We start from the raw sequence: 14,822 nt of genomic DNA, 5'->3' as shown, positions 1-14,822 counted from the left end.
TATAACCTCCAAGTTTAAAGGTGTCCATGTGAATACCAGATATTGAAAAGAAGTGCCAGGGGAGGCCTGTTCTCTTCGTTCCATGCTTAGGGGCTTCCTCAGAGCATTTGGTCAGTTGCTACCACAAACAAGATGCTGGTCGAACCAGGCCCTTGCTCTGATCTGGTGGATCTCTTGGACTTTTCTCAACATAAAATTATTTATAACCCTAAATGATCTGGGCATCACCTGCTTCAGTATACCTCTTCCCAGGAGATAAAATATTCCAAACAGCCCTTGTTCTTTGTGCCCAACACGCAGAGCTGAGCTGGCAGGTGACCAGAAAGACAAAGGGCTTCTATGAGATGGCGCTTTTGCCCCTGAAATTCTGTCTTCTTGGAGACCTGTTTGGCACTGAATCAACTGAGCTTTAGTCACCTGATTTTTAAAAAAAACCATTTGTACTCAGGCTTTGAACCAATGTTGTAATTGTTTTATTTGACCTGTTGGTTTTTGTGTGACCAAACAGTAGCACTGGTTTTCTCTTAGATTTTATATTTTTCTTTCAAACAGTTTTTATTGAGATATTATGGACTGTTTTATTAACGATGCTTTGTCTTGTTGCATTTGAGGTTTTTATCTGCCTTTGATTCTGTTTTATTTGTGTACTGAATGCTGTGTTGAGAGCTTTTTAGGCTGAGTTGTAGAGTTTCCAGTTTTAAAGTATATAAATACATGTCAACATGGTATATTAAGTATTTTAAAGACTGATGATAGACAAGAGATGGTATTGATTTTTTACAGCTCTTTCTCACTATCTAAATAAATTTGATTTCATATACATTGTCAGAATATTTATTAAAATAACCCTGTGTACATTTCATAACAGCAAACAAGTCTATTTAACTCTCATCTGCTGATTAAAAGTAATATGTTATTACAAAAAAAGATGTACATGTGAATCCACATGCATAAATTAAATTTAAATGTACTAAACTTGTCAAGTTTCTGGCACCAGAATAGTAACATGTGATGGCTCATTTTGCTTCCCCCTAGACACTACTTTGCCTACCCACAGAGCAGCAGCTGCCGCTAAAAATAGAGGTAGCCAAACCAGGGAGTGCCTCCGTTCAGACACAGACCCTCCATGACAGAAAGAGCCAGGCAGCAGCCATGCGCTCTCTGCGGTTCATAAGTGCGGAGGCTTTGGTGTCTGACACGCGGCGCGTCAGGAGGAGTCTCGGCAGTGTCGCACACAACCTTTTCCCTCTTCTTTTTAAGGCTGGTTACTTACAGGAGCAGGGGGAAGTGATCCATGATCTGGTGGAAAACTGGCCACTGCCAGAACTGGATGTTGGAAAACTGTTAGGCAAGACAGCCGATCACCAGGAGGACATCAGTAGCAGAGCCTGCTGCGTGTGTTTGGCCAGCTGTCTCACTGGTCTGAAAGACTATGTGTTGAATTGCTCCTCTCCTTATGCAAAGCGACTCAAAACAGTGGACCTAACGGGCATCAAAGATGTGGAAGTCCAACTCTGCAAGTGTCAGAAGGCACTGGGGCGGTGGGCCAGGACGGAGCTGCTCTGCAAGATCTGCTTTGATCTGCTTATTGATATTCAAAGGCTGCAGCCTGGGCCCAGCGCTTCCGAGATCTCCGTCGATGTCCTTATCAACCTCTTTGTTACTGAAAGAAGCTATGAATTGGTTGTTCAAGCCTTGCTGATGAGGTGCCACAGCCCACTGAAGATCCACTGTGTGGCCTTTAGAGCAGACAACCTGGTCCCGCGGAAGCTCTTTTACATCATAAAGCTGGCGGAGCCCTCTTTGCTGCGCAGGTTTGAAGTGGTCCACAACGTTCGGTTGGAGATGGAGCATTTGGAAGTGCTGTTTAACAATGTTCACTTTCCTCAGCTGACGTCACTTGCGCTCCCAGCGAGGACGTTTGATGTGAGGAGATTCACTCCGGAGGATGAAGCCACCCTTGCAAGGACTGGAGAAAAGCTAAGCAAGATGACCCAGCTGACCGAGCTGAGCCTGCCGTTTTCCACCCTCACAGGAAGGATACGCAAACTGCTCAGGTAAGTGGTTTGGAATAGTTCTTAACGGTGTAAGAAGTGGCCACACACAGAACAATTGTTGCAGGAAAGCACAAAGAGGACAGCCATGGAGGTGCTGCCATTGGAGAAAAGTTCAGGTCATGTAGCTGGAACAATATTTACAAATGTCAGCAGGATATGTCTGAAGAAGGGAGCTTTGACTCTCAAAAGCGTACACCCTGAAAATCCTGGTGGTCTCTAGGGTGCCACTGGATTCATATCCTGCTGTTCTGCTGCAAACCTAGACAGCTACCCACCTAAACTAGCTCTTTATGTACTAGCTCTTTTGGCAGGGAAATTTCCTAGCCCTGCCAGTGGGAGGACTTGAACCTGGGGTCTCCAGGATGCATAATACAACTTTGGCCAAGGCCTCTTATACACACACACACACATACACACACAACACACACTTAGCAGAAACTCCATCTGGACAGAAATTGATATTTCAGGCTGTCGCCTATTATACCACACTTAAGGCTGAGCATGGAAAATTAACGTACCTTTTCTTTATCTTAATCATTTGTAAAAATAAATCCACACAAATGGATCTTTTACAAATGTTCTTGTTACAGAAGAGCAACAGCAGGGCTCGGAGTCCAGTTCTCCTGAGTCCAAGGCCATAGTTTTATTTTGGGGAGTAGAGAGCTAGGATATGATCCTGTGGAAAGGTTATCCACCTCTTGGTGTTCAGATACTGTAGGGGGCGGATTGTGGTTAAATCTTTTGAAATTCTCTTATAAGAATTTATGCATCTGCGCCATTCGGTGTGGTTTCTGCTGAATACTAATTGCTGAATAGAAAGCCATCTTGGGACACAGTTTATACTGTTGTGTGCAGAGTCTGTGTGTGGCTTCATTACTTAGCTTCTTTCACTTTGTGAGTACACTTACTACTATGTCTTAAAATAGTTATCTTTGAAATAGTTATCCTTGGGGCTTCCATAAGCAGAAATTTGTTGTAATTGTGTTAAATATATAATTTAAAAAGCACCATGTTGGAGATTCTGCTTAATTTTTAATCTAGCAGAGCCAAACAGAAGTACCCACAGAAGTACTATGTTGGCAAGATACCTTTTTGTCTGTTTCTCATTTGAAAACAGTCTTGTTTTCAAGAGCTTTCGCACTGAAAACTTTCTGCGTATAATTTATGAAGTGTTTTCAGTGTGCAATATGCATAGGGCTTTTATTAGTGCCATGTCTGAAACAGAGGCAATCACCTGCCCAGCTATGGAATCTGTGGCTGTGAACCAGTGTTATCACTGTGAAAGCCTGACATGCTGGCTAGCATCCCACATTAGAACATGATTCATCAAACTTGATCCCAAAATTATGGAGGACCAAGTAATTGTTGGGCCATTTATCAAGAGGTTAGAATGTTTAATTCCTCTAGGGAAGAATGAGACTTTGTTTTCTGATAAAGCACAGATTAGTTTATCTTTGAATAGAAGCTTGACTCATAGGTTTAAGTGAACCACAGAAAGAGGCCTCCTCCCTGCCTCAAAGTCCACACGGCTGGGGGATGGTGGTTTACTTCCTTTCCCATGGTAGTTCTTATTCTTTAGATGTGACACATTATCTTGATTTCATCATACTGTTCTAGCCTATGGACTAATCAATGAAGTAGGGTTTAAGTGCAGCATAATCTCCTAGAAGAGGGCCAAATCAAAAAGAGTCCAGTAGCACTTTTAAGACTAACCAATTTTATTATAGCATAAGCTTTCGAGAATCAAGTTCTCTTCGTCAGATGCCTGATCAAAACTGGGCAGATACAGAAGAGGAGGGGGAAAGAGAGAGAAAAAAGGGAGGGGGCATAAATCACAAGAAGGCAGAATGCAATTAGCATGGAGGCTATCAAAACATTCCTTTGCTTGGAAATGTAAACATTTCCTTTTGGTGTGCAGTCAGTTTGTAGCAGTGAAGGTATCCAATTCCTATGTAGTATAAGCCTTCGATGACCACAGCTCTCCCTGCCAGCTGCATCTGACAAAGAGAACTGTGGTCCCCGAAAGCCCACACCAGGCGTCACTGGGCTCCCCCAGATCACGCCTCTGTAAAGAGAATCTGTTACCTGTGGTAATGTGATAACCATTCATAGTCTCTATTCAGTCCCCGCTTGACAGAGTCAAATTTACATATGAATTCCAATTCAGCAGCCTCCCGTTGGATTTTGTTTTTGAAAGGTTTCTGTTGAACCACAGCGACCTTTAAGTCTTTGGTGGAATGTCCTGGTAGATTGAAGTGTTCTCCCACTGGTTTCTGGACGTTTCCATTTCTAATGTCAGATTTGTGTCCATTTATTCTTTTGCGTAGAGGTTGGCTGGTTTGTCCAATGTACAGAGCAGAGGGACTATGAATGGTTATCACATTACCACAGGTAACAGATTCTCTTTACAGAGGCGTGATCTGGGGGAGCCCAGTGACGCCTGGTGTGGGCTTTCGGGGACCACAGTTCTCTTTGTCAGATGCAGCTGGCAGGGAGAGCTGTGGTCATCGAAGGCTTATACTACATAGGAATTGGATACCTTCACTGCTACAAACTGACTGCACACCAAAAGGAAATGTTTACATTTCCAAGCAAAGGAATGTTTTGATAGCCTCCATGCTAATTGCATTCTGCCTTCTTGTGATTTATGCCCCCTCCCTTTTTTCTCTCTCTTTCCCCCTCCTCTTCTGTATCTGCCCAGTTTTGATCAGGCATCTGACGAAGAGAACTTGATTCTCGAAAGCTTATGCTATAATAAAATTGGTTAGTCTTAAAAGTGCTACTGGACTCTTTTTGATTTTGCTACTACAGACTAACACGGCTAACTCCTCTGGATAGAAGAGGGCCAAAGCCTTTGAGGTCTCTTACAACTTACTAGAACTGTGATTTTGTTTCCATAATCCTGCCTCTCATTTCTCACACGTATGTTTTAGTGATGTCAACAAGACACCGTACCTTTGCTTAACTCATGATGGAGTTGCGTCCAGGGCTTTTTTTCTGGGAAAAGAGGTGGTGGAACTCAGTGGGTTGCCCTCAGAGGAAATGGTCACATGGCTGGTGGCCCCGCCCCCTGATCTCCAGACAGAGGGGAGTTCAGATTGCCCTCCGCGCCACTCGGTGGCGCGGAGGGCAATCTCAACTCCCCTCTGTCTGGAGATCAGGGGGCGGGGCCACCAGCCATGTGACCATTTTCAAGAGGTTCCGGAACTCTGTTCCCCTGCATTCCCCCTGAAAAAAAGCCCTGGTTGCGTCCATTGCATATATAGTAATTGTATACTTGATAATCATTTGAATCTAATGATTTCTAGATTTTTACTTTTTGTTCTTGCATTTAACTCTTCAGCCCACTGAAAACCCCTCTGAAAGTGCTGGATGTCTCTAACTGCTCCTTAAACCACGTTGACATGGCATATTTAGCCAACAGCCTCCATTCTAACCACCTGGAAGTTCTAGATATCAGTGGACACGATGTGACTGACCTATACCCATCCACCTTCTTCAAACTTCTGAACCACTCCTCTCACACGCTGAAGAGCCTCACCCTTGAGGAGTGCAACATTCAAGACATCCATGTGAATATGTTGATTTTGGGGTTGGTCCCCTGCCGGAAACTAGAGGAGGTGAAGTTCCTTGGAAATCCTCTGTCTTCTCGAGCACTAAAATGCCTTTTCAATATTTTCATTGACTTTCAGAGGCTGAAATATATTGAATTCCCAGTTCCAAGAGACTGTTACCCAAATGACATCAGTTACCCAATTCATGAAGCTGATCTTTTAAAATTTGATCACCAGAAATATGAGAGAATAGTAGAGGAACTTAACATGATTTTATTGCGGGCAAAGCGTGAGGACATAAAGGCTTCTACCCCACTCTTTGGAGGTTATGATGCAGCAGTACAAGAAACGGGGAATGAACTCGGATCCTTTTTGCTGAAGTCTTTCAGAGAAGCCCTAGAAAGCTTCAGTACGATGCTTCAGGAAATGACCTGAAGCTTAAAGCTGACTGTGGTGCTTTTCAAATCCATAAATCAAAGTCAAGCATTTATTGGTTGCAAGTGTTTAGACAGCACATTTAGGGTAGACTACCAGGATGTTCTTCTGCACAGGTGCCATCGAAATAAAGGAGGACTGCCACCTCCTCTCCTTCTGCCTTTCAAGTAGAGTTTTCTAACCTAGATATTTGGCCCTTTCTCCCTGGGCCAATTTCTCAGCATAAATTAAACCCATCCCTATATCCTCATGCAGCTGTTTTTTAACCCCCACCCCCAAGTAAAAAAAATACAGGCTCCCTCTTCAATCTTTTCCCATCTGGCTTGTCTAATAGTAGTTTGGAAAGTGATTTAGTTTGTGGGAATCTTGCTGTGAAGGGGGTGGATGGGTGGGTTTAAACACCCTCTTTTCATTGCTGTTGCCGAGAAGCTGTTTGGTGGGGTTCTATGTTTCCTTCAAACAAAATTAAATGCGTTCGTAGTTTTGGTTACAGATCTCCAGCATTGCATCAGGTTTGGTTTATCTAATTATCATCATTTCTTATAAAATCATCAGTTTATAATTTGAGAAGAAAAGCTGCATACTTCCTTGGAAAGGCTTAAAAAGATGAACTCTTTGCAGAATAACTACATCTTTTGGAACATTAGAAGTCATAGTCATTTTGTTCCTTTTTCCCCCTCTGTGGTCCTTTCTAGATTATTAAATTCGGTTTCATTCTTGGCTCAACAGTTTAATCCAGTACCAATGGTGTTCTGTCCTCAGATGTCGGGATGCTACAGGGAATGACTGCCTTTGATGTCACTTTAAAAAAATCAGAGGAAGTGTGTGCTCTAGATCTGGACAAGGGGAGTGCATGGAATTAAAGAAATTAAACTTAATAGGTGGAGAGGAAAAGATTTAACGAAATAGTGGAGCACTGCTGAAGGAGAGGAGGAGAGAGACAATTGCTGCTGGTTTTTTTTCACTTCTGATTTTATTTATATATTTTATTTGTCAGCATTCCTACACTTGAGTGCTACAGGCAGGGCTTTTTTCTGGGAAAAGAGGTGGTGGAACTCAGTGGGTTGCCCTCGGAGAAAATGGTCACATGGCTGGTGGCCCCGCCCCCTGATCTCCAGACAGAGGGGAGTTGAGATTGCCCTCTGCGCCGCTTGGCAGCGCGGAGGGCAATCTAAACTCCCCTCTGTCTGGAGATCAGGGGGCGGGGCCACCAGCTATGTGACCATTTTCAAGACGTTCCAGAACTCCATTCCACCGCGTTCCCGCTGAAAAAAAGCCCTGGCTACAGGGGTGCAGTGCTCACCCTGTAAAGAGTTTAAATATTGTTACCCTTTCAGCTTAACTTGTAATGATGTTTGTGGTCACAGAACTGTCGTTACACAATTCACCTAAAACACTTTTGATTTAAAGGTAGGAAAGGGGAATAGGAATGGGGAGTGTGATTTAATTATGGCATTGCTAACTCTCATTTATCTGAAAAAGGACTCATCAGAGGGAGTTTTGACTGAAATATTATTAATAGTAACCCGGTAATTTACAGACTACTTCCCAAGTTATCATGAAGAAGGACATAAGTGAGTCTCGGGCCAAACTCTAGAAGTCTCCAAATGCTCTCTTTGAATTTTGGCAAGTGGGCAGAAGTCTCTGTCGAAGAACAGGCACTGTCAAGGTGGGATGCTAGCAGAGGTCTCCTTTCTGTGAATGGCCTTGGAGACCAGCCTTTCCACACAGCAGTAGAACTTCAATTGGAGTTGAGGAACAGAAGTGGCTCCCACCAGAAGATGGCTGCTCTTCTGCCCACCATCTTCTCAACCACTCCACTCTATTCCTTTTTCTTCTAGGACAATAGTGCTTCTCTAGAAGTACAGAAATTCCTCATCTGTCTTCCACACAGGATCTCTATCTTTCAATAGTGAATCTGTCAAAAACACCCCCCCCTTTTTTTCCCCCTCCTGCCAGGCAACACCTTAGAGAGGCTCTCAAAAATCTCCCACTAGATAAAAATGTTCCTAAACATGAATCTACAAGCACTGTGCCAGAAATGTAAATGGAAGAACTCAGCAATTTCTTGCAGAGTGAAATAAACTTTTAATATAATTATAATATGGAGAATATGCTCATTTTTAATGTTGTTTACCTTTTCCTGTGAACTGGACTGAGCGTATTGTCAGGATCAGAACGCTCTTTTGTATACCTATGCTTAACCGACTCCATATTTAATCTTTTCAGTGTTCAGTGCTTTCTTCCCCAGGTGCAGAGGTTCCCAGGCAGCTATCTCACAGACCCGCATTGTTTTGGCTACCGACGTTCCACCAAGAACCGGCCTTGGGGAAGCTTCCCCAAGGCCGGTTCTTGGTGGAACGTCGGTAGCCAAAACAATGCGGGTCTGTGAGATAGCTGCCTGGGAACCTCTGCACCTGGGGAAGAAAGCACTGAACACTGAAAAGATTAAATATGGAGTCGGTTAAGCATAGGTATACAAAAGAGCGTTCTGATCCTGACACATATATGTTTTCATCACTTATACGACGTGCAGAAATTCAGCACATCCGCTTAGCATTAAAGGCACAGTGTTGAATTTCTGTCCATCATGTAGCTGGTAAAGCCTCCATCAGGGAAAAGGCAGCAAGCCAATTACATCTTATTAGGTGATGAGGTACTTTTATCCAACAATAAGGAAAATGGGGGTGGGCACTTTATTATTAATTGTAATTATTTTAAAAATCTACTTCATACAGAAGGTGTGTTTCACCAAGTACAAGATAGTCAAAGCTGATGTAAAAAATGCAGAAAGATGGGAAATCACATAAAAGGTCACCTCACACAGAAAATGCAAAATCTTCTGCAACCAGGGCACTGGTAGGAGGCACTTTCTAAACTTAGAAGGGTTTGTGTTTTGCCTTTACCTACTGAAAGGGCAGGCTGGTTGTTCATGTGATATGTGGCATTTGACCTAAATTCCAGCCCTTATCCCTTCAGAGAACACAGAGAAACTTCCAGAATGTTTTAGGTATTTTTTAAAGATGTTGCTTGGAGAATTAAGCTCATCTTTAGTAATAACTTTATAAACCGTTGTTTATCTTTCCAGATGACAGAGCTGTAAAGAGGGGTAGAATAAGAGATTTACAGGCTTCCCACCCACCTTCATGCTGGTTTTCAAGGAGAATGTCTCTGAAATCCTAACTAAGAGAGTCTGGGAATTTGGAAGTTTGATCATGGGGTGGGCTGCTGCCTTCGCCCATGTCATCTGCAAAATCAGTGACCTTCTGAATGTTGTCAGCCCCCTATTTTTGCAAACCCAGCAGGCAGCAGGAACAGGAGATGCATCAGCTGCCTGTTGGACTGCTGGTACTGGGTGGGACAGCTCACAAGTTGTTCAAGCAGGCCGGTTTTAGACTCTGTTGTAGGAGAGCAGAGCTAGGAAACAGCAAGGGAAAATGCGTGAGTGAGAGAGACTGGGGCGGGGGGGGGCGGGGGCGGGAATGAGACTGAAATATCCTATGATTTGAAGGGCTTCATTATTTCTATCCTGCATAAGGCCATCATAAGCAATGGTTGTCTGTCTCTCAGGAGCAGTTTTAACCTGACTATTAAGGAAAGGATCATGTGTGAGTACGGTGTCTTGTTCTATTTCATTTTTAAAATCCTTTCACTATCCTTCCTCTGTGGGAGCATCAAAAAAGTTTAACTAGTGACAAATGCCATTTGTTCCAGAAATTACCCCAGTCAGTGATTGCGTGAGAGTTACAGAGGAATTATGGGAAACAGTCCCCCCCCCCACACACGCACACACACTTCCCGTTCAGACTTTGTTTAGTGGACTGAAAAGTCTCCCTTTTTAATCCCTGAGATATTGTAATAGGGCCCATTTCCTTTTCAGGCACAAGAAGTTGCAACTGCAGGCAAACTTGTAATGCAAACCAAGTAATGCTTAAAGTACCACATATTATGGATAGCAAACCGATGTGGTCAAAATGGCCTCCTCATTGAGAACCTACCTCTTCCCCATAAACTGTCCTGTGTAGTGATACATATATTATCCCATTCCTCTTCTACATCATGGGTTGGTGCTGGTGAAAAATTACAAAGCATTATGATGTCACAATGTGGCAGTACTGTGCCCTGCGTGTTATGTGGGACAGAACTCAACAAGGAGTTTCCCAGGTACCACAACATGTTCCTCTGTCCTAGGCTTAAGCCACATTCAGAACTTCTGGTGAGCCAAAAGATGGGATTTAAATAGCAGCTTCAAAAGTTCTTTTGATTCTAGTCTAGCAATGTGACTGTTTTGCTGTCAGATAGAAAGACATGAGTTATGCCAATAAGGGTGGGGTGCCAAGTTAACGTGCCTTCCATCAACTCCACCGATCTGCTCAGATAGCAGGGGGAGGGAGGACCTGCCATATGCAGAGGAAGAAAGCGCCATTGGCTGCCTAGTCCTGTTCTTGTGCCTTGGAGGGGTTTGGTTTGGAACCTCGAGGGGCCCTGGACAAATGGATGTGTCAGGCTAGTAATCCCAAATGTCACATTCTTTTTCAGTTAGTCACCCAGACTTTTACATCTAACGCTGCTGAGGATTCAGCTTGCCAATTTATCTATCGCCCACCAAGTGATTCATAAATATATAAATAGGTCTACTTAAATACTTAAGTGGTGGTAATCTGAACTGAACTCCCACAACAAAACAGAGATCAAAAAATTAACACGTTGAGCCCTCTGACCAAGGTTTTTTTAAACATTAAACTTCCACATAAAAAACATTATTCGTGGTAGTAAGCTACATTTTGCAATGCCGAATCCTTTGCTAAAAAGCCCAGATACGCTGCAAGTTGGTGTCCTAAACTGTGATGTAGAAGAGAGAAATGATGCCAAGAAGGAAAGCTTCTCTTTGCTCTGGGAAGACCTGACTGTGGAAGTGAGGCGGCAAGAGAGGTACAAGCCCAGAATTATTTTGTTTACATTGGTGTTTTTTTAAAAAAAAGATTTATTTATATCGTAGATTAGGTAAAGTTTGGATAGATTTATTATCACTTTAGATTTGTTTTAGTTTGTGCTGAGGCCAAGCTGAGCAGCAGTTAAAAGAATGGCAGTGAAAGAGAGGCAATTAATAATACTCGTTGATATTTCCGATTGCAGTTCATGGCATTAAAGAGTCAGACTTAATGATTTAATGTCATGATTTTTGCTCAGAATTTTTGAGAGCCTTAATTAACACTTTGCCATTATAACAAGAAGTTGTTTTGCCTTTTCTAACTACTGTTAAAAATGTCCAATAATGTATTCCAAATTTGAAGAAATCTACAAAAGGTATGGAGAAAATAAATTGTCTGTGAATCAGCATGTATTTTAATATTGGGGGAGGGGACGGGGGGATGGAGTGTGATTGTCTCTAGGACATCATCTTTGTGTTGCTTCTTTCATTCTGACAAATTAATGCATTTGTCTGCTACTGCTATTTAAGCAGCATTACTTAATTAATTAACCACAAATATAGGTGGCTAGGTTTTCATAACCCGAGATGCCATTTGATTGGTTTAGTAAACATTTTAAAAACAGGGATCAAAATAACCATGTACAGCATTCCCTATGCTTGAAAACAGATCAAGCGGATAGATAACGGTTACCAGATAGCGTAATATATGTTGCCACCAAGGCTAGTGGTCTGAACAGTTCTAAACTGGAGAAAAGATAATTTCTGCATTGTTGTTCTGTAGGTGATGGATTGCAGCCTACAGCTAAGTCACACCCTTGCCTAAAACGGGTTCCACATCTTGACCATCTTTTGAGACAGAAGCAAAAGGGGGAAGGGAAAAGACGGCTATGAGAAGCAGAGAGTGAAAGTAAAAATAATATATAAAATAATTAAAAGCAGACTCCTTGTTGCCGATTCTAGTATTGACTAGTACTTATCTACAGAAATTCCAGAAAGGGAATTCAGGGCTGGTTCAAGATTTTTTGGGGGGGAGGGGGCTGGGCAGAGTTCCCAGGGGCTCCCTTTCTGCCCACTCACCCGTGTGTCTCACTACCCGCTTGGGCATCTTCCCCCTGCCCTGCTCACACCTCCTCCCTCTGACTGGTGCTCACAGCCACCTGCACTGCCTGCAGCCCTTTCCCCGACTGTCCTGGGCGATACGTACACCTGGAAGCGCCAGTGGTGGAGTATTTGCAGGGAAAGGGCAAGTTGGGAGGGGGGGGTCTACGGCAGGGAGCCCTGGGCGCTGGCAGCTGCCTCAGCTGAGGGGATGCTGATGCCAGCCATGGGGGAATTATTTGCACAGCCGAAATGATAGATATGTGGAAGTTGAAAGTTTAGTTAATTTATTGTGGCACAGGCATTTGTGAATTGCTGGAGAACACTTCAATGGATGCATGAAGTGTTGCATTCAGTTGGTAGAGAGATGCTCAAAGCTGCAAACAGCAGAAGTGGGGGGAGAGTTATAGCACACAGAGTTTTGGCTTTTTTCACTTCATGAAAATGCATTTCATTTGTTGAGTGTGGGTTTACATTTTCTATAGGACAAGGTTGCTGGAATGGAATAGCATCTCTCATGAGAGTTATGAAATGCAGCATCAAGATACTTTCCTTGTGCAAAGATCTCCTACCTTGAAGATACAAATTGGCAGACTTGGAGAAAAAATGAAACTGTATCACCTTCCCTACCAGAATGTGCTCCCCGTACCTTTGTTCACACCGAGCAAATTACCAAGCAAGCATCAGTGTGCACCTCAAGAATGCAAAGTCAGAACAGAGGTCTGCACGACTGGCCCTGCTACTGGGGGGAGAAGGGCCAAACAAATTACAAGCAATCTTCAGACCTCCAAGCCAAGTCTCCATATTTCTGGCCTTATAGCTCAACAAAATGTGCAGTGCCCATCACTGCTCTAATTAGTAGCACACCATAGCTAGGATTTATCTCACCATATTTATGATTTGTGGCTTTAGGTACTTCATACGGCTGCTCCAGGGAAGCTCAGTTTTAGAACTAAACGATCCCATCTTTAAACGATTTCTACATGTGTCTCTGGTGCCAGACAACTTGTCAGTGGTGTTGCAATTGGACGAGGATGTTCAACTCTATGCACATCAAAGCTGCATTCAGCCAGTTCGGTGAGACCCTTGCAATGCTGACCGGGTTGTACATCCAGATGGCTGCTTTTGTGTCCCTTGTTGGGTCAGGGCAATCAACATGATCGGCATTGTTTGCCAGGATCCAAATGTTCTGGGTGAGGAAGAAGTTTGCATTCAGAATCTTGACACCTCGCAATTCAGGTGGATTACGCAAGAATCAGTTCCTATGTTTTGCCACCAACTCTAAACAAATCATTAATTTAAAATATTGGCCTGTGCCCTGTGCTTTTCACCTCCTATCTACCTTTACACCATCCACATGTGGTTGTTCTGTGGAAGGAGTCCTGCTTTGCTGGAAGAAGAAAACACAACAGGATTATTCTGCATCTAGAAAAAATAGAATTTTTCTTAAATCATCCTAGCTAGAACCTAAAGTGTATGTGTGATGGAACGATGAGTTCAACACTGCTTATGGTTATGGTCTAAAAACAGAAACATTTTGATGTGCAAAAAGCAGGCAAGGGAATCCAAATGATTTATGATCAATTCAAATGTGAAGGTTAAACCAGTCCGAAGAACAGAGAATAAAGATGTGGCCAAGGAAAGGAGTGTTGTCTGAGCTTTGTTACATAAGTCGCCAATATAAACAACAGACGTTTCCAGGCTGCTCAAGTTACGTGAGGGACTGTCTGGCGTCTGGGCTGCCCAGAAGCTTGGCTTTGTGCCCATTATTCCTTGGAGACCTTGGGCATATTGAACACTTTGCAAACATTATCCTACAGTGTTCTCTTTTAACACAGTACATACTTTGTGAATATTGTTCCAGGGTTAACCAGGAGGTCCAGTACACATACCACACCTTACAGCAGATGTTGTCAAACTCTGGATCAGGACTCAGAGGTGGATTGCAACTTTTTTGTACATGGATCACGAAAGTCAAAACAGGAGGAATAGTGTAAGCTGGGAGAATGGGAGTTAAGGGGCAAAATTAAGTCTGCCTGCATAACATGCCATTATGGCCATGGGATACTGCTTTTTGCTCAGTAACTACATATATTTAGAAATGCAACACATGAAAAATAGAATCTAAACTTGTTCAGTGTTAACGGATGTGAGATTCTTGCATTTTATGTTGGAGAGTGGGAAGTAGCGTGGATTTGCTTAGCAAGAAAAGAAGTTTAGAAGTAGGTTCTGCCTCAACAAGTTTGAAGACCGCTGCCTGATGGAACGCAGAGCAAGTGAAGAGGGAGGACCAGAATGTGGAAAAGGCAGAGCAACGATGAAGAAAAATGTGGACAACCGCTGGAGAAAAAGGGGGAGTGGAAGGACCAGAGAGCGGAACAAGGGTAAGAAAGCACATACGCACCAATGTTCACCAAGAGACGAAAAGTAGACAGCATCTGTGGGGCTCTGTCTGCAAGAAACATCTGAAGTCTATTCTTCAACAGTGGACATTGGAATAGGAACGATGTGGGTTTTATGTTTTCTTGAATTTATTAAAAATTGTCAGTTATTTGGTGTGTGTGTTTTAACCCATTACTATGAAGTAATATAGCTGCTCAAGCTTGATTCGTATCCAAATTGCCTCACCTGCTGTGGTTGCGTCGGCCATTAGTCGCTCCAGGTGCTCTGATCAGAAATGCTGTCGATAGTCCATCAAGAGGACAGGGCGGTCTCCCCTCGGGTGAATTACAAAGTCAGTTGCAC

The 14,822-nt window shown here is 43.1% G+C and overlaps 1 protein-coding gene and 1 long non-coding RNA gene across 2 annotated transcripts; both read left to right on the top strand.

Annotated features, from left to right (window-relative positions):
* Positions 1-1,138: 1,138 nt before the first annotated feature.
* Positions 1,139-7,114, top strand: LRRC14B (leucine rich repeat containing 14B). The gene is made up of 2 exons (XM_054991766.1): positions 1,139-2,057; positions 5,401-7,114. Exons 1-2 carry the CDS (start codon positions 1,153-1,155, stop codon positions 6,044-6,046), a joined length of 1,551 nt encoding a protein of 516 aa, XP_054847741.1. The 5' UTR covers positions 1,139-1,152; the 3' UTR covers positions 6,047-7,114.
* A 3,490-nt stretch (positions 7,115-10,604) lies between these two features.
* LOC129337802 (uncharacterized) lies at positions 10,605-14,633 on the top strand. Its single transcript, XR_008597856.1, has 2 exons — positions 10,605-10,978; positions 12,563-14,633. It is a non-coding gene; the product is annotated as an uncharacterized LOC129337802 (long non-coding RNA).
* Positions 14,634-14,822: the final 189 nt, after the last annotated feature.

Source organism: Eublepharis macularius, chromosome 11, assembly GCF_028583425.1.
Source record: "Eublepharis macularius isolate TG4126 chromosome 11, MPM_Emac_v1.0, whole genome shotgun sequence".
NCBI classification, from domain to species: Eukaryota; Metazoa; Chordata; class Lepidosauria; order Squamata; family Eublepharidae; genus Eublepharis; species Eublepharis macularius.
This window is presented reverse-complemented; position numbering and strand designations above follow the sequence as displayed.